This window comes from Pezoporus occidentalis, unplaced genomic scaffold (assembly GCF_034315485.1).
Source record: "Pezoporus occidentalis ecotype Australia unplaced genomic scaffold, CSIRO_AGI_Poc_V1 ctg24, whole genome shotgun sequence".
NCBI lineage: Eukaryota > Metazoa > Chordata > Aves > Psittaciformes > Psittacidae > Pezoporus > Pezoporus occidentalis.
The window spans coordinates 7128969-7149214 of record NW_026914285.1 but is presented as its reverse complement, the minus strand read 5'-3'; the positions used below and the strand labels follow the sequence as shown (position 1 = coordinate 7149214).

The window sequence follows — 20246 nt, the reverse complement described above, 5'->3', positions numbered from 1 at the left end:
GTTGAAATCTTGAATTGATTATTTTGTTTTCTGTGAGGCTGTTAGTCTATGATCACTGAAGTATACATAGGTTCTATTAGAAATGTCACATTTAAACCTATTTTAAAATAGGTTGATGCAGAAGATTTTAAGTTGATTTTGCAAGTTGTATCAAAAATGTTGATTTAATTGATGTGTACTTTCTATTGCAACCTGTCGTGAAGAATATCTTTCCATTAATAATGTATATTGGGTGCTAATTAATGGGTAAGATTGGCTTTGTTTCTTTGTCTCTGCCAGCTGCAAAATAACCTAACCTTGAACCAGTCATTTAATCTTACACACACCTCAGCTTCTCCCCACTGTAGACAGTTTTGAGATTCAGTGATTGAAAGAGCCATACAATAAAAGGGGAGGATGGTAACAAATATTGTGTATGTTGAGGAGCAACATGTAATGTAAAGAAACTTTAAAGTTTGTATCACCTGAAAAGAGCAAAAAGCTCTTGTAAGGTCACAAATTTTAGTGAAATTTCAAATAAGTAATAGATTTTGCTGTTTACTGTATGTGTTCTACCTTTTAAATGTATTCCTGTAGAGCAGCAAGATGGTTTTTTTTTTTTTTTGAGGCTACTAACCTTGGTAATTCAGAAGGCTGGTGTCAGGAGTGCATTCAGTCAGGCTGTTGTCTTTACGATCTTTTTTTTGTTTTGACATACATTTTATATTCCTGTAAATACTAGGGGGTAATCCTGTGCCTTTTCAGATACGGGGAGTAAAGAAACATGGATTCAGGTCTTGAATCTGCCACAGATGCCCTATTTGCCTTTGAGTAACCTGATCACTTACTTGATCTGTCTCTCATCTATTTAGAGAGTGTATATATATGAGGGGTATTTATAAATGCACTGTCTAACTGAGAAAGCAAAAAAGCAAATCTCTGTGTTTATTTCAGAGGCCTTGGTGGATATACTGCTGACAGTTGTGAAACTCAGCCCTTCTGTCTGTGAGAGCAGTCACCTTGCAGTGTTGCTGGGTTCCTATGGGGCTACTCTGAGCACTGTAGGTAAGTGTGTTAGCCTGGGAAATGTACTTCTTACTAGGTCTGATTTTCATCTTCATAGAAGACTGACTTTGGGTTTCATATTGGGTTTCAGATCAGAAGGTACTTCTACTTCTTCAGTTATATGAGAAGAATGAACAAAGTCTCATAAATTCCAGGTAAGCTGACCACCTTCCTTAGTTCGACTGACGACATACAAATAAGCAGTCTCACAAGTGTCATTTTTCCAAGGTCTTATTTTTAACTGAGATAAACAGTGGGCAAGGTCAAACCTAGAGATGAATGTTGCTCTTGGAAACATTTTCCCTATGTATTTCCTATCCTTAATATAAGTCTCGTGTTGCCCAAAGTTTTGGATGTCTCTGGGTTGGGTGAGGGACTGTCTCATTTCAGTAGTCCCTCACTCTCCACTATAGGGATTTCTTCAGAGGTGAAGGCCACAGCTCAAGTTGCTAGCATAGGACTCCTTCTCATTCCCTCTCAGCACAGCCCTTGCCCTTTTCAATGATCTTACCCCCTGTATGCATGATATTCAGCTCTGGTGAATTTGTTGGAGAGTAGAGGGATATGCCAGCGGAGGAGGGATGTATAATCTCTTGCATTAACACATATATTATTAGTTTTGGGGTACTAACATTGTATCATAGAATCACTTAAGTTGGAAAAGACTTTTAAGATCATTTAGTCCAACCACAAACCAGGCACTGCCAAGTCCACCACTAAACCGTATCCTAAGCACTACATCTACGTGGATTTTAAATGACTCCAGGGATGGTGATCAGTGCCTTCCTCGTCTTTCACCAGTTTGGACTGTAGCTGTCCTTATAATGCAACCTTGCAATACGTCTACATGCTTCATAAGAGAGAACTATGTATTTTATAAAATAATCGGTTTGTTTTCAGGCCTGTGCCCAAGCAGTCCACAGTAAAGTCTGTTGCTAACAGTTCTTACATACAGTGATGGTTCTGGCCTGCTTTGCTCAAATGCACTTTTTTGGTTTTGAGGTATGGGCATAAATATTAACAGCAGTGTAAGAGCACTGTCTCAGGCAGTTGGAGCAGGACTGGACATAGAGTTAAGAGCCTTTCTTAGCTTTTTCTGAGGATATAGATATCCTTGCAGCCTGTGAAAGGGGACAGTAAATAAAGGTTCTTGTTAGCAGGGAGCTGAAGTGGCTTCCAGAAGCCAGGGCTCTGGCACTAACCATATCTTGCATAAATCTTTACCAAAAGTGTTTGCAAGTGGGAGGGTGTTACGTAAGGAGGAGACTGATTTCAGAGGTAGTTAGGTCCCGAAACTTTTGTAGCCTTTTTAAAGGAGAAACAATTTTATACTGTGCCCTGAAGTGACTTGGTAGCCAGACACTTGGTTAGAGTTGATCCCAGCACTGAGGTGTTGAGTGAATATAGAGAACATTCAAGATACATACTGTACAGGCAACCCAACAGAGCCCAACTTGTGTTATGAATGGGAGCCTTCAGGGGCTGGGTGATAAGAAGTCTTAAAAGCATGAGGCATGCTGCTGGCACTACCCACATAATAAACGACAATATCAATAGCACTTTAAGCCCAATGGCAAAGTAAGTTGGATCTAAGGAACAACTTGGAGGAGAAGAGTAGGGATTTATGGTTTACTCAACTGCTGTGATGATGGTTTGAAACACCAATTGCATTGGAGACAGCCTTGTCTGACCAGGTCTTGATCACTGTCTCTTCATGCAGCTGCTGTTATACTTACCTGCATTTACAGCTTAAGTAAGAAAAACATTTTTACTGAGAAAATAAGTTCTGACTTGGATTAACAGAGTAGGAAATAGTTAACAAGACACTCTCAAATTGAATTTGAAAAGCTTTTGGATGGATGAGAAAGTGTAACCAAGGAAACAAGTCCTAGTTTCAAATTCCTACAGGATAGTAAGTACAAGTGAAGGGAAAATTTAAATACTAATTTATATCCTCTGTAATTGCTTTTCGCTCAGTACTAGCAGTCTGTTGACTAATGCCTTTATTTTTAATGTTTAAGAATCCTGCTGTGGGGTCCAGCTGCTGTGGAGCATCACAAAACTTGCAAGAGTCTAGGAAAGTCACTGTGGCAGCAGCCAAGCATGGAGGAGATTCTGTGTCTGCTAGATCGAGAAAAGATGATGAAGACAATTCTGTCTTTCCCTCAGCATCGCCGCCTTCTGTCATCACAGGTGCTTTGGTTCAGACTGCTGAATATTATCCTCCTTTTGAAGGAGAAGGAAATGTAGAAAAAGAGCCTTTCACTTTAGTAATTTCTTTCTAGCATTCATGTAATACATTGCAATTTGCTTACATGAGGAGAGTAATTTAAACTCACAGGAAGGCTGGAATTAATTATTTAGGTGGACTTTTCAGATGAAAGGCGATATATGAACCACATCTTGTTGGCAGGTGTGATTGTGCAGCATTGCCATGCATGTGAGACCAGAATTTGACTTTTAAACAATTGTTAAATTTGACTGTCTGAGGATCCAGTGACAATGGGCTCTTCAGTCTTTTGTACAGTTTGATAAGATGCTTCTGTAAGTTGTTTGTGCTGCTCAGGGGGAGTAGTTTTGGAATGCTGATAGCGAAAGCCTGATTTAAACACAAGCACGTCTTATCCTGTGTTGCATTATACTTTGTAAGGTTTAGTATCTCCTGCTTCATAATGGAGTGGGGTTGGGGAAGCTTGAAACCAAGCTGCACGTTGGTAGTGTTCCTTACAAATACTGGTTTGGATTTGGTTTCAGGAGATCCAAGAGTCGCTGTATAGAGATGAAAGTGTCAAGAATCTTGGTGACTTCTATGATCCCTGTTTTCTACTTCAGCTGTTTAGTGAACTGACCAGACCAGGTAAAGTGAATGTTTCTCTTTGGTACTTAGCATCATTTTATTCTGCTGTGAGAGCTGCAGGACTCCATCTGTAGCTCTGTTAGTCTCAATCTAAGAGCTAATACTACAGAGAAATTTGTTCCTCTGGAGAGAAGAAACGTCATTTAACCATCTACTACATTGTATTGTAATTTTCAGAATGACTTAAAAGGGTGATAAGGTATAATTGGCATTAAAGTTTTAGTTGTTTTTTTGAATTACTTTTCAAAATAGTGCAATATATCTAATGAGATTTGGCTACTCAGAAATAGAGCAGCATAGCAGCAGACAGGCATTCCTGCTGAGCTGCTCATGTCCAGATGAAGAGGTCATCCCTTGCAGCTCTTTTAAATGTGGTGGATTAACCCTATGTAGAGGGACTGATCTGAAGATGAGGTTTTTCAACTGGAACTGGAAATAACTTGGAAGAGACAAAAAGTGGACAAAGGTTTATGTTCTCTATCAAGCAGCAGTCTGTATACCATGAAAATCCAGCACAATGTAACTATAAAATAGCATAAGAACAATCAGAGAATATTCTCCATTGGAAGGTTGTATTTTTTTTTTATGGTGTCACAGCAATAAAGTGATCAAAAGAGGTGCGGGAGGGATAGTACCTTCTGCTGTTCCATGCAGCACCCCACCTGTAGCTGACAGGAATGCTCTGATCTGGGGCTGCTTTGTGGCTGAGTTTTTGGGAGCAGTAATTGGACCTTTCAGCTATGCTCTCAGCAAGAGCTGAGCAGAGATAGTGCAGGTTGGAGAATGTGCCCTGCAGTGTTGGAGGAGTTCTCTGGGCATAAACAAGAAGCCACAGTGAATCTCTGCAGGGGTATTGCTTTCTGTGAGGGACACTGTGACTGAATTGCCTGGAGATCTGGCCTATTACGGGCTGTGGTTGTAGTACAGGGAAACTTCAGCCAACTCATTTTCCATCAGACAAAGATGCATGGGGCCATTGTACATCATGAATAGGCTTGTGCTCAGAACTGTTGGAAAGTTTGATGAAATCTACATAGTGCTTGAAAACTAGTTGCTTAGCCTCACTTTCCTTGTTTGACATGACCCTGCTTTACATATGCATATTGCTGCTGTACTTCACAGGCACAGCCTATTTAGAGAGCCCTTAAAGATCAGTGGGAGGCAAATATCATAAGGAATTTCCTAACCAGTTCTCTCCCTGTGTTGATTATGGTTAACCACTGTGTGTTGCAGCTGGATTTGGCTTTCCACAACAATAATATCAGAAGCACTTGGCAGGCTGGTAACTGTCATTCCGTGAAATCATAGTTACAGTCCTTCTTTATTCACTTACACCTTCACAATATGGTACCTGTTTAGTGTGATCTTAGCCTAGACTTAGCTATAGTTATAAACAGCTCTGTATAATTTTGACAGCAGTAAAAAGAGCTGTCTTTTAGGCTACTGAGGAAAAAAGGTACCAGAACTATTTTGCCAATAGGAGGGATTTTAGACAAGTCAGTTCATGCTAGGAGATTGTTATTGATGAAAAGCATGGACAGACAGTGTCTTTTGAACCTGGGTATAATAGCTGGAAAATGCACTGTCATGCACCCATCATCATCGGCCACCACCTTAAATAATGGGAGGGATTTGGTAGCTGTTGGTCAGCCTCAGCAGCACTACAGTCAGCCAGTGAGGACAACCACTTACTTCTGTGGGAGCTCTTGCACATAATGTTCTTGCGGAGCTCTGGAGGCAGTGGCTTTCCCAACACAGGCTGACTCTAAACCTGGAGAGGGGAAAAATAGTTCCTTTAACTGCTCTGTGCTGAGTGAGTGTCTGTCCTAAGTGGGGCATTTTTAAAGGGCCCAAGTGATTCATGAGATCAAGTCCCATGGTGCTCCTAAACCATGTCAGCTGCTCTTGGAATTCCCAATTCCTCTTTATTTATTTGCTCTTTGTACGGGCTGCACAGTGCCCTGTGCGCAGATGTTATATAACTGCTGGATTTATAAACACAGACTTGTTGCACAGTATTTAATGCTTACTGAGTAAAAAGTAAGTCTGGAGTTGGGCAGATAGCAAGTTCTGCCTAACTTTAGCTCTGATAACCATCATGTGGAAAGCTTTTCCATCATGGTTCTCAAGGTACTTTAAACAAACTGTATGTCAGACACATAGAATTAGCTGCTTTTTTTATTATTATTTAATAGCTTGTTATTTTATGTTCATTGTTGAACATACGCTGCAAGGTCAGCTGAATGGAAAATATTTCCACTGCAAACATGTAGTGGAAGAAAGTTTTCCAAATAAATCTTTCCATGACCAGCGTGAATTTTACTGCTGAAGTGGGGACCTTGGATTTCACTCTGTGGTACCACCCCATAAAATTATCCAGTTTGTCTGTCTAGTTGTGTATGTTAGTAGCTCTCAAGAGGTGGTGTCTGAAGGAGAGCCAAGTGGTGGCTTTCAGTAAGGGGGCATACAACACATATTTGATCCTCTACTGAAGAGGGGTTGTTGTATTGGCCAGGGCTGCATTAGATGTCCATAAGTGATGGAGAATCCTATGCAGACACACGAGTTTGCATGTTCACTTGGGATTCTATAGAAAGCGTCCATTTCCCAGTACTTACCTTGCACCCTTGCATCTTGCATGAAGACTGGGAAGTGTGGAGTTACTTTGCAGCAGACAGAAGCAGAAGACATAGATTAGGTGTTTCTCTGGGCTCTGTTTCTGCTGCCCTCTTGTTGCTACTCCTCTCACCATTTTTACTTTGGCAGTCAGTAAGTAGCCTTGCCCAGTGCCTGGAAGTAGACGAATGTAGAGTTCTATCTGCATGAGCTCTGGTGATATGAGAGGAGATTTGGTAGCATCTAGTGATGTCAACAAATGAGGATCTTTTTGCTTATTAGGGGAATGACTGAGGTGTTCTGCATTGTGCCAGTGAAACTTGATGTGCTTTGGTGGAGTGGTATAGGGAAGTGTATAGTAATTGGTAGTATTGAAATAACTTGTAAAACCACTCACTGAAAAGATCTGTACTGCAGTTCAGTAATGCCTTTGCATTGGTCATGCAGCAGTGGGTTGTCTGGGAGGCAGTGCTGGGAGGTGGAGACTCTGCTGTTGTCTGGCCCATACTTAGCAGGGCTGGGTATGAAACTGCCAGGCATGAAGTTGAAGTAGGAGTGCTGGCAGTTGAGGAAAAGATGGGAGAAACAGCCCACCTGCTTTTGCAGGGACATAAATAATCTGTGATTTTTACATAAATATATATTTTTGTATATATATATATATATATATTAGTTGTGTGAGGGTGGTGGGGGGGGGAGAAAGTCAGTGGACCAAATATAGGTGCTTGTCAGTAAGACTACAAGCCTTTCTTAAATAGGAGTATTTGTTTCTCAGAAACTTCCTCTTGACCTTTCAGTGTGAATTACAAGAAAATACGTGAATATTTTTGCCAAGCTCAGACCTGCAGTACATCTGCACTTTAGCTGGTAAAATAGAACTGAGGTGCCATTGTATTCCATTACTGGTGAATGTAATAGAAATAGTGATGGAGGTAATCCTGGGCATTTTACATCAAGTCATCAGTGGGTAAAACATGCAGCCCTGAAATGAGGTCTAAATCCTGATGGCAAAATGCTGTAGAAGATAAAGGTTAGATTCAAGGGTATGGTTTTGGGTTTTTTGCTGGATACTGTTCATTGCTGTATTTTGTTTGTCCAGAAGGGCATAGGGGTACAGTTTAGTACTTTGCTTGGAACATGCCTTACCCGCAGTATCTCTTATGTGTGCACAGTAACAACTGGTGTGGCTAATAGCTTATTTATATATTCTTCTCCTGTCTGTGCTATTACAGCTCTTTAGTGCAGATAGGCTTTTCATGGGCTGTGCTGATTATTCTTTCAGGTGCAGACTTACCAGGCACCCATAAAATGTTCTGAGGTGGAGAATTTTCCCTCTTGACCTTCTTTGCACTTAACTTTCATGAAACAGTGAGATATGTGATTCCTTTACAGACTTTTCTCCTAACTTTGCGTGGTCTGGCAGACAGAATCATCTTGTCTTATGTAAATAAGACTAAACACATTAATTTCAGCTCACGTAAAGAATTCCTGTTCAGAGTGATTTGCGAAATACCTTTGTTATTTAAAGGAGCCTTCACCTAGCAGTGAAGTAATAGTTTGTAGGGGTAAATCTAGAAATTGGTGTTTATGAATAGAAGTTTTTTAAGGATTACAGTGTTGTTATATACTCTGTGACATGTCAATATAATGCACTGGGTGTTTCTCTTTAATGTCCCCCTCTTTCCACACAGAGTGTGTAGTGGCATGTCACAAGTTTGTTGAAGTCAATGCTCTGGGTCTAACAGTAGCTGCCCTTAGCAGCTATGATTCCAACATGAGAGCAGCTGCATATTTTGTCCTGGCTTCCTTTCGTTCTCATCTGGAAGGAGCTCGCTTTCGAGAGCAGAGTCAGGTAAGACTGAGCGCAATTGGTAGTTTGCCAGGTTAGAAATTTTAGGTCATGGACATTTATGGGAGAGTTTCTGCTTTACTCATCCACCTACGTGCACATGGTGAGAGAGCTAAAAGAAGCTTTTTGTCCTCTATTCCACTGTTTCTCACCTATTGCTTTGTGTTTCTTCCTTTACAATCAGTGGGCAGAAAAAGGGGGAAAAATGTGTTCTATAAATATGTAGAAATTTTATTTGTAGGAATGGAAATCTTGATGGGATTGGTATTTGATTTATGGCCTGTGAAATACCCTAAAAGCTCATTTATGTATTCACACTATCCCATTGTTGGATTATGGTTCAAACTTTTCTCCCTTGGGCTCTTCTACTGCAGTTGCTGTATCTCTTGGATGCTGTGCAAAATGGAATCAGGCAGCCAAACCTCAGATTTACCTTCTCTTTGACCCTCTACATTGCTCGTGTGGCACAGCAGATTCTAAAGCCAGGTATGGTAACTTCCTGTGTGTGTTGAACTCCTGGAGTGAGTCACTGGAATAATGTCCTTAACCAGTACTGGAAGACGAGATAGTGTGACGCTGATAGGAGCCATGAAGTATGCTTTCCTGTGTTCCAAAGAAAAGCTTTCAATTCTGGTGTAGTCTGCCTTACTGGAGAAGTGGGAAGTGCCATTTTGATTTGTGTACAAAACCAGTCTGATCTATCAGGGATGGTGCCACTACCTCCTCATTGTTTTGGGGTGGAGGTGGGCAGAGGACGAGATGGGTGTGAGTCCTGTTCAGCAGATTGGCCCAAGTTCAGTAGGCCTTAGACACTGAATCAGCATAAGTCATTGCTGCAAAGGTGAACCATGGTGCTGGGGAGTAGTTCAGTTTGGAAGGGACTTTGTGAGATTTCTAGCTAAGCCCTCTGCCCAAAGCAGGGCCAGCTATGAAGGCAGACCACTTTGCACAGGGCTTTATCCTATAAAAACTTTAGCCCATAGAAATAGTCCCTCTGGGCAATTTGTTCCACTGCTGGTGGGCAACGTACATGGTCTGTGGGTTAAAAATTATGAAGGATTATCTTGAAATGGAGAGATTTGCCTCTTACTTTGCTGCAGATTTCTGTTTTGTGAATGAAGTAACGGTGTGTTTGCTGAATTCAGAGCCATGTTGAACGTTTATCTTCTCACGTGCTTTGTGCACATTCTGAATGAGATTTTCATTTTGGAGAAGAGGAAGGATGGCCCGCAGTATAATCAGCCTTAGAGCAGAAGGCCTCCTCACTATAATGTACTGTTCTGACTACTGCCTGAAATGCTGGAAAGCACGTGTTCCATTTATATTGCGTGGTTGTGTTTTGTGAACATTGTCCTCCTCCGCAATAACCATTGTTTCTCTTCACAGAGGAGCATATGTATATAAAGATAAATAGATTCCTTCTGTCACACCAGTATTTGGACCTGAGAAAAGTACCAGGGTTTTTCCAGCTTTTCTACAGTTTTGATTTCGAGGTAACGTAAGAATCCCATTTTGGGTATCCACTCATTCTTTAGAAAATAATAGAAAAAAGCCATAAAAACTCAATGAAATCTTACTCTTCCATAGGTACTTAACTAGAGGTGTCTTTGTTTTGTTTTATATTGCAGTGAGAAGTATTATTTCTGGGTTTCTTTGTTGTTTTCTTAATAGTAACACACAATAAACTCATGAGTTGTGCTGTGCTCTTGTAAGCCCAACAGAGTGTTGTGCCCTAGCTAGCTTACATTTGTATTTGAGTTTAGAATATTGATGTTGAGTTCAACTGAGGTGTTCTAGAAACAGCAGCTTTTAAAGTTCCATTAACAGTGCCTATTTTGGCTGCAAGAGTAACTGTTCCTGATGGATATTATTGATTAAATTTGATAGAGATGAAAACTGAGCAGTCCAGAAGTAGCTGTTATGCGTTGTGCTGGCACTCCTAGGGAGTGAGGGGTTTTCTGCTTCTATGAGCAGGCATTATTTTGAAATGCCTGATAGTATTTTTTCTATGGATTCTAGTACAAAACAGAACGTGAGTGGATTCTCAGATTTCTTGGAGAAGGGCTGCGTGATAAACATTGCTATGAGCTTTATGACTACCAGAGGATTTTCCAGGTCATTCTTTCCTTCTTCAACAGCCCTTTGTGTGATGAGGGCTCCCAGGTAAGAATTAAAAAACAAACCAAAACAACAAACCACCAACAAACAAACCCCCACAAACAAGCCATAAACCCCCATAAAATCACAAACATTTGCATGGCTTGCAGGTGTTAAACAAATACAAAGCAGAAAGGAGCAGCTGACTCAGCACTTGCTCTCTTGAAAATGTTTTTCTGGTTGATTTTGTGAATGTGTGAAAGGGGAAATAACTGCTTATTTCTGAAACAGAGTCACACCCTTGTCCCCTGAAATTGGATCATGTCCCTGCTCTTGTGGAACCTCACTCAGTTTCCTCAACTGGCTGTAGTTGTACTTCTATGGCTTCTTGGAAAATATTGCAGATACTTCAGTTTTGCTTATATGGTCAGGGCCTTTGCTTTTTTGGGTGATTTTGTTCTCTAACCAGCACTTTACTTGTACAGTGCTTTAGCATGTGAGAAAACTTACATGCCAGAAGTTCTCATTTTCATAAGCATCCACTCCAAGAAATCCAGTCTGTTAACATTATCTAGGTATCAAAATCTTGGACAAAAAAAGATGCCTTAAGACCTCTTTTTTGAGAGTGGCATCTGTGTGCATGCAGCATTGAACAGAGAATGTGCTTTCTTCCCTGGGGTTGCTAAGAACATATGATGTTTGGTAATACATTTTAAGTTGATCAGATACCGGAGAGATTGCTAATTGTAACCTTCTGAAAGATTGATAATAGTTATATCTTGACTATATTCTAATTCTGTAAAAGAACGAATCATGTTTTCTGTTTCAGAGTCGTATTCTGGAGATACTACAAAATGCTGCCTATGTCACAAGAGCTGCCTATGAGCTCATACAAGATCACAGCCTCCTAACCTGGATAGTGCACATCTTAGAAAAAAGGTAATTAGGGAAATAGTAGTGAAATGGGCATAATTTTACTATCCGGTAAGAATAATAATGCAGCTGAGTATGAAAACAAGGGTTACGCTTGTGAGGTGGGCTGATGCCAACCTTATGAAGTTTAATCATGCCAAGTGCAAGGTCCTACACCTGGGTCGGAGCAATCCCAGGCACAGCTACAGGTTGGGCAGAGAAGAGATTCAGAGCAGCCCTGCAGAGAAGGACTTGGGGGTGTTGGTTGATGAGAAAATGAACATGAGCCGGCAGTGCACGCTTGCAGCCCAGAAAGCCAACCGTATGCTGGGCTGCATCAAAATGAGCGTGACCAGCAGGTCGAAGGAGGTGATCCTGTCCCTCTACTCTGCTCTTGTGAGACCTCACCTGGAGTATTGTGTGCAGTTCTGGTGTCCTCAACATAAAAAGGACATGGAACTGTTGGAACAAGTCCAGAGAAGGGCCACGAGGATGATCAGGGGACTGGAGCACCTCCTGTATGAAGACAGGCTGAGGAAGTTGGGGCTGTTCAGCCTGGAGAAGAGAAGGCTGCGTGGAGACCTCATAGCAGCCTTCCAGTATCTGAAGGGGGCCTGTAGGGATGCTGGGGAGGGACTCTTCATTAGGGACTGTAGTGACAGGACAAGGGGTAACGGGTTGAAACTTGAACAGGGGAAGTTTAGATTGGATATAAGGAGGAAATTCTTTCCTGTTAGGGTGGTGAGGCACTGGAATGGGTTGCCCAGGGAGGTTGTGAATGCTCCATCCCTGGCAGTGTTCAAGACCAGGTTGGACCAGGCCTTGGGTAATATGGTTTAGTGGGGTTGGAACTTGATGATTGTGAGGTCCTTTCCAACCCTAACTATTCTATGATTCTGTGTGATGGATACAGACATCACCTGTCAGCGGTTGTGGCATTCGGCACCTAGGACCATACTGGCAGAACTTGCTGAACTCTGAAGTGTTCCCCTGTATTTCTAAAAACAAAATCAAGATGCTTTCACATTGTAGTAGGAGGACTTCATGTTTTTGATAGTGCTTCCTTGAAAAATGTAGAAAACAAAATGGCACCTTGTTTTAGCGTATGTGACTCTTCAGTTTCAGATATCCACAATTCACATCCTTTCATAGGACCTCTTACACAGTAACTAGCACAGTAATGAATTTGAGCTGTCTACAACATTTCTCCTCCCGCTCCTTCCTCTTCCCCTTGCCTCTCCCTCACATATAGGCAGACATGTGGGCACAGACACAGATATGTGTGCACACACACAAAAATCTCTTCTGCGTACCTTGAACCCTGACAGGTTCAAGCAAGGTTTCAGGATCATCTGCAGTGTGATTTGTCTGGACAGGTTTCCAGTGTTTCTCCCCTGTTGTACAACTACCTCTCTTTGGTACAATTTGGTACATTTGGAAGTGAAAAAGTCTGGATTTGGCTTCTGGTACCCAATTCTTATTTTGTGATTGTACTTCTGAGAAGTAGTATTGCATCTTCCATATCAATTGAGATTTCTCCCTCCCCCCTTAGAAGCCATATTTACTTTGTTTTTTACTCTGATATTGTGCTGTAAGCAATACTGTTATTACTTAACGTCTTAGGAACATAAGGAACCATGCTGTCTTGAACAGTAACTGCTCTAGAGAAGTGATGTCAATGGTTGCAATGTAATGGAATACTTGGCAGAGCTGTATAATGAAAGATGCAAGTCAGAAATCACCATTCTCATGCCAGGGCTGTGATACTACTGTGTTTCCCCAGCTGCAGCAAGGCAAGAAGAGGACAATAACCAGGGCCTCCATGTAGCTGGGGCTTCAAAGGGATGCCATGTTTTCATGCCCTGATGGGGTCCTAGCTGACAGGCACCTATTGCCATTCATGGCTCCAAAAGTGCACTGGAATATGATCCCCTCTAGGTGATAGACTGGTTCCTGGTTAGGATTGGCCTTGCAAATGGGTGATTGCTTCCTTTTTTTTTTTTCCAGGTTTCTGGAAAACAAGATATTAAATAAAATTATTTCCTTACTCCACACTCTATGGCTAACAAATTTAGGAGGCAAGAGAGAAATCAAGAATCAATCCCAGGAGAACAGGAAGTTTCTTCCCATTCAGCTTGTAAATGAATTTCTGTATGTTTTGATCACATTAATGAAACACATTCGGTAAGATCTTTTGGGTTTGAGGGGCTTTGGGGGTTTTTGTTTTGTTGGGGTTTTCTATTATTTATTTGTTTTGTTTTTTTATTATTGAACAATTTGCATCTCACCCTCTACCCAGTGTGACATTTACTAAGGCCAGAGGAATTTCTTGGTCACTGGTAGTGTAATGCTTTTTATCCCCTTCAGTTTGAATCTTGAGTGAATTTTGATGGGATTTCTTTGACCGGAAGATATAACTGTTTAAATATGTGGGAAGTAACAGCTGATGCAGTTACTGTCAAGTTCTATATCCTTACTTACTGGCCGTTTTTTAAGCTGCTGTGTTTCACATTTTTCCTGCTGGATTAGAGCCCGCAGTTAGCAATGCTATTTGGTACACGGATCTTTCGTACTCTGAAGTTTCAGACTTTCTGTGTCTGTACCACATGTGGAAATTGTAGAAGGAGAAACCGTGTAAAGTTTCTAGACCAGAGTGTAGAGAAAGGGTCCGTCTCTTCTCTCTAGATCTAGAGCACCTAACCTGTCTAAGCACAGCAGTTGCAGCAAGAATAGCAGAAAATAGATGGGTAACCAGTTCTGTCTGGGTTCATAACAGCACCTGAAGCTCTTCATGCAAAGTATTGCCACAGCCTGGGGAAACTATCTTTATTCCCCCAAATTTTTGAAAACTCATGGAAAATAAAGAAGTGCAGGTAAAGCTCCAGACCTCTGCCTTTTCCTTGCATGCCATCTGCCTTTGTTATTTACAGGCAGGAGAGCAAAGACTGTGTTTTATGGTCTGTTCTGCCAAACGCTAATGGAGCAAAGCACTAGGGATTCAGTGGGAATGAAAGTAATTACTACTGGCATCCTGAGAAACAGAGGTATATGTGCAGAGAACTGCAGGAGAAAACTGTAGGAAGAAGCTGGAAGGAGAAAAACCCTGAATTTTGTTTTGTGTATTTTGTGTACATCATGTTTTGTTTTGTTTTATGGATTAGCATGCAGAAAAATACATGGCACTTTCATTTTCTTTCCATAGGACTAATTTGGATGCAGCCAAACTGACTCAGTTTTTCGGTACACTCAATTCTGTGCTGGAATATCGTGCTATAGTTGTTGAGACCTTCAAAGAAATGAGCCGGTTCACTGTGAACGACAGTGTTCTCTCAAACAAAGAGATCCTGCTGCTGCTGCATAAGTGGAGTGTCATCAAAAAAGACCTGCAACTGCAAGAGGATGTGCAGAGTCTTGCTCAGAAATACCAAATCAAAGAGTTGCTTAGTAAGTACTAAAATATTTCAGGAAATTAAGATTGTTGAGGTTGTTACGAGCGAACCAGGCAAGTGAGGGAAACTGTAGGAAGTTGAGTTAATTTCTTTTGTTGGACAGTCCGATACAGGTTGGGGGAGGAGGAACAGAAATGGAAAGTCAATATTTCAGGTCTTTGTTGTAGTGATTTCTAACTTGAACTCAATTCTGGAAACTTTGGAGAAACAGAGTTTTAAAAAAGGAAGGAGTTTAGTTGCAAATCTAGTGTCAGGCTTTCAAAATTTGTATTCTTAAATGAAACCTTAAAAACCTTCCAGTGCCCGGAGGCTTTGTGCTCAAAGATTTGAATCATTCTCAGTGTGGATGAGGGACCTGAAAGTGAAATATGGGTAAAAACTATCCGTAAAGTAAGCAAATGTTAAATTTTCTTACTGCCATCAGAGCTGGAAGAAAGCAAAACCGCATTTGGACTTGTATGACTTCTCTTGTTATCTCTGTGAATAAAATGTACAAGCAACTTTGTAGTGAACAGCGTAAACAACGCTGGTTTCCTGCAAATACAGCTGCTCTTGGTGCCCATTAGAACTTCTCCATCTTTTTTTTACTGTTCTGTATCAGTTGAACTAATTATAAAGGTATTGCTATATTTAAGGGATGCTATTAGTTTTTCTAAACTAAATTTCAGTGTCTTTCTGAGGATTTTTCAGAGAATTATTACAGTGACATCTGTAACTCACTGATTTATTTACTTATTTTAAATCTGTTGCTCCAAGCCTCATGAGCTTATAAAGCAGTTACAGAAAATGGACCCTTATCTGAAATCTTGTTTCCAAGGTAACATTTCAAGAGTTGTCCCCATCCCCTACAGCCCCCAGGAAGAATGCTGAAATGCACGTAGTTGGCATTTCTGATGATTTTCTCACTGACTCTAGAAAGCAGATAGCCATAAAACACTCTGTGTGGTACAGTGGTGGCAAAGGGCTGTTACTGTTTGGAAGCTTCGCTGCCCCCCATGGCATGGGCAGCGTCTAACAGAGGACATCACCACATCACAAAGTTTGGCTGCCTGTCTCTTTCCTTAGAGTGGGAAATTCACCTGACTTGGCTGGCAGCACATCTCCAGACAGACACTCATCCAGGACGCGGCTGTGCTGGAGGGAGGCAGGCTTCACTGCTTTAGCTTGTGCCACTCCACAGTAGCAGCATGGCTGTGTTGATACCTTCCACAGGCAGGCACGTGCTATGCCTTTGCTAGCCCACAGGATAGCAGCTTGAGCATTTCCTGTGAGGTGTTGTGAATCATAGAATCAATTAGGTTGGAAAAGGCCTTTAAGATCATGTAGCCTTTCTGGCAAAACTGTGTCTTGTGGACCTCTGAAATACTGCCTTGGTTTTGCTGGGCTGTGGACCAGGGTCTGGGTGGCATTATCGCTCACCTCAGTTAGGCAATCCAGTTCAGACAACTGTTTCAGCCTGTGAACCACTGGGAGCTGCCTGTAGCCCATTTGCTCTGAATTGCACAGGCTCAATTAGGATGCTAAATGAGGCTAGTGCTTATCCTTTTAGCAACTGAATCAACACATAATACTGTCTGTCTTGCATAATTTTGTACCAAGAAATCCTGTGAAGTCTCTGATGTTTGTTTTGGTGGTGGTTTTCTTCTTACAGAAAATATTAAAGAAAAGAACAAATCTCAAGCCTCATCTCGTGCATATCATCACATTCGGAAAAAAGATGAGATAGAAAGAGAAGATGACACTGCTGCATACCTGAAAGCCTCTGAGCTGGAGAAATGCAGAGATCATCTGAATTCCATACTTGCCCATTGGGAGCCTGTTTTCCCAGCACCACCTGTCAAACATCAAGGGGAGCCTCTCAAATCTGTTGAGCTTGCAGATGAAGCAGTCGATCTTACCTGTGCATCCATTTATGTAGTAACTAAATGGCTAGTGAAGTCCATGGTTGAGCACAGCCTCAATATGCAAAATGTGTCCTTAATTCTGCGTTGGCTACAGAATTGCATCTTGCCACATCCAGTGGCAGTGCAGGAGATGCTCAGGGATGAGATGCTGAGAAACAACATCTTCAGGTTTTACACCCAGGTCTGTGAGGCCAGCAGTGGAACAGCTGGACACTTTAAAGAGCTCTATTTGTTCAGTTCAATCATGCTTCACCTAATGGATGCTCAGGGCCTGACCAACAACAGCTATCATGAACTCATGAAAATGTTGTGCTTGTCAGCAGAGACGGAAGAGGACATTAACAAGAAAGGTAACTTGTCTTTTCCTTTTCACTCATGTAACAAGGCAGTAATCACAGAATTATATAAGGGGTTGGGTTGGAAGGGACCTTAAAACTCATCCAGTTCCATCCTCCTGCCATGGGCAGGGACACCTTCCACTAGATAGGTTGCTCAAAGCCCCATCCAGCCTGGCCTTGAACACTGCCAGGGATGGGGCAGCCACAAGTAAGTAGTTCCATGTCTTTTTTTAATTAATCAGAACAGTTTGAAGTTTGCCCATGTCCATTGGTGCTCATAGCTTCACAAAGTAAAAACTATGCCTTTGATGGGATGGGTGCAGGGATTGATAGCACAGAATAGGGTCATGCTGTAGGTAGGGGCTTCTACAGTTGCACTCCTTCAAAGAAACCTTCCTTTCTAGGACTAAAATGGAGTTCAGTGAGGTATAAAAAATGTAATTGCAAGGGGAAAAAAGTCTGCAACAAATGAGTCCATGTGGGCATGGGCTGTAATCCATATGCTGTTCAATATTATCATTTGACAGCAAAAGCCACAGTTCAGTATTCAAACTGTTTTATTTAAAGAGGTCAGAAGGTTGTGCTAAAAAAAAAACAAACCTGTTTTCTTCCCTTAATGTGAGGAGGAATCATTGGGTTTGCATGGGCAAACACCCCACAGATTTTACATCTAGGGAAAAGAGGAAACTGTTTTAAAACATAGGTCTGGAGGTAAAATGGTTTGGGTTTGTATTGAGGTAAAATGGTTTGGGTTTGTACTGCATTTGGAAATAGAAGAATGTCTGTGCTGATTGTTCTCTAATTTTTCTTCCACAGCTGTTTGTGTATTCCTGACTTCTGTGTACATTGGGGACATGTGGCTTGGAGCACAGGAGCCAGATATGTTAATAACCCATGTCAAATTGATCTGCAGTAGCACAGATGATAAATTAAATGATGATGACTTGGAAACTCATAAACAGGGAGAAGAAACTATTACGGCTCTTTGCAAAACCCTTTACTTGGCTACATTGAGGCATTAATTCAGTGAAGTGACACTTAATCTTGAATGTTATATGCTCTGTTGTCATTGCTGTGAGCTGGGAAATCCTCCTGAACTGTTCTCCCTACAAATCTAACTTGTCATAAAGATCAATATTTTATTACTATGTGCAAACTCAGAGGAGGAAAATTGTATTCATCATCTGTCAGTGGAACGTTACAGCTGTAATTTTCCTTTTCTTGAACAGTATGGGACACTGAATGTTATTTATATAATTTTTATTACAGGCATTTTTAACTTCATAAAGAACCAAAAAAGACTGCTTAGTGCATTGCCTCTGGACTGTATTTCAGTGCCCATGTAGTCAAAATCCGTCCTGTCTCCAGTATAATATGGGGAAAAAAGGCTGCAGAGCTTCACCACAGTGTGGTGTAACTGCAAAGAATGGGTTGTCAGAGGCTTAGGCATGATGATTCACTGTTCTTGAAGAACCTGGTTTCTTTCAGGATATATATATATATATATATATATAGGATATATATATATATATCTCTAAGCCAGTATGAATAGAAGACTGAAACCTGGAATCATGATGGTCTGGGATTCTCCTTGTTTTTAAATTAAATGGCTTTTGGAAGCATTTATATTGGTGCTGGTTGTTTTTATTCTCCTGTGTTTTCTTTTTTATTAGAAAAGTCCTGATCATAGAGTCACAGAATCATAGAATCAGCGAGGTTGGAAAAAACCTTAAAGATCAAGTCCAAGCACTGATGGGACTTGCAGTAAAGGCCTGTCTTCTCTCCACTCTGAAAAGAAGAGAGATAGAACTAAAACCCAGGTGACTTGCCACTTATTGATTCTCTGTGAAATCTGATAAAGATTTCTTTAATGGGGCCTGGAGGGCAGTTTAATATCCCATTCCAGATATGCAGACATGCATGGCCTGAGATGGAGCCTTTGAAATGTAAAACCATAATTTATTAAATTGACTCATGAATGCGTTGTGCCTACGTACTTTGTACAGATTCTGTACAGGGAAAAAAGCGGAAATGCACACTCATTGTGATGGTTATTTAATTTTGGTTGGTTGGGGTTTGTTAATAAACAAGTGAGACTCAAATAATGAGGGTTGTTTCTGCACATAAATATTCTTGTCCTAAAGAAGCCATGGTATCTGTATGAAGACTTGATGAAAAAATAGCAAATATTTCTTGAAAATGCTGCAAGCCCATTAGAGGATAAATGCTGTGTCATGTAAAATCCTCAGCCTCTGATATCAGGAAATCTTCTTTGCAATGAAAAATACCCCAAACCCCTTATTTAATTAAAAATACCAATCAGAATGAAACCAGAGGAGTTCCTCTGGCAAAAGATGTGTTTCCATCTCACCTAACTGGAAAAAAATACTCATAACACATAGGGGAGGAGTTTTTCAGCTTTCTTGAGGGACTGAGCACATCTACCAGTGATTTATATCATGATTTGCTTGACAGAATTAAACAAGGTAAGACCATTCAACCAGAGTACAGTAATGCAGAAATGTACTTTCTCTACCCAAATCTGGGGTAGACCATGACTACGTCCAGGGCCCAATTTGCATGTTGGTTTGCATTCCTTAGAGTAGTATATCTTAATCCTGCCCAAGTGCACATGAAGTGTTCAAACACAAATTACGATCTTATGGCATAAGTATCCAGAAACGCCCATCAGTGAGTACTTATCTCCCTAGCTTGTAATGTTTTGTTCATATTTCCAGTACTGCTGTTACCAAAATACTCAAGGTTGGAGGAGAGAATTGTTCATACACATTTCTTTCTTTTTAAATGGTAGTTTTGGAAACAAAGAGAAAATGAATTAAAATGAGCTGACAATTTAAAGCTACTAGCCTGTCACGTAAAATACATACAGCTCATATGTGCTTGCCGATAAAGAGACTGTAGCTGTGCATTTGGGAACTTTTAAAAACAAAGCTTGATCTCTCAGCACCTCTGAGCTTCAATATAGTTTAGCAATGTGGCAATTAAAAGTTCATTATCAAGTCCTCCTAGAAACAAGGTCCAAGTATCTTTAAAAGGCATAGATGGTTAGCATGTAAGGATTTGTGTGCCTGAATTACTGCCAACATATTCAAAATGCCTTTGAATAAATCATATATAGATGGAGAGTCATTATTTTAAGAAATTAAGCTTGATGAAAAT

General features: G+C 40.9%; 1 protein-coding gene across 2 annotated transcripts in view; it reads left to right on the top strand.

Annotated features, from left to right (window-relative positions):
• URB1 (URB1 ribosome biogenesis homolog) overlaps positions 1-19045 on the top strand; it is a 52629-nt gene extending 33584 nt beyond the window's left edge. Inside the window, exons 27-39 of one of the 2 annotated variants that reach the window (XM_062622194.1) lie at positions 934-1044; positions 1136-1199; positions 3066-3237; positions 3799-3901; positions 8209-8369; positions 8741-8852; positions 9753-9859; positions 10386-10529; positions 11293-11402; positions 13383-13559; positions 14578-14819; positions 16476-17078; positions 17883-19045. In XM_062622194.1, the coding sequence (XP_062478178.1) occupies positions 934-1044; positions 1136-1199; positions 3066-3237; positions 3799-3901; positions 8209-8369; positions 8741-8852; positions 9753-9859; positions 10386-10529; positions 11293-11402; positions 13383-13559; positions 14578-14819; positions 16476-17078; positions 17883-18088 (2312 nt within the window). In that variant the 3' untranslated portion in view covers positions 18089-19045. Of the gene's footprint in view, positions 1-933; positions 1045-1135; positions 1200-3065; positions 3238-3798; positions 3902-8208; positions 8370-8740; positions 8853-9752; positions 9860-10385; positions 10530-11292; positions 11403-13382; positions 13560-14577; positions 14820-16475; positions 17079-17470; positions 17796-17882 lie in introns of those variants that run through there. The other variant, XM_062622195.1, reaches the window with a different exon arrangement.
• The last annotated feature ends 1201 nt before the right edge of the window (positions 19046-20246 follow it).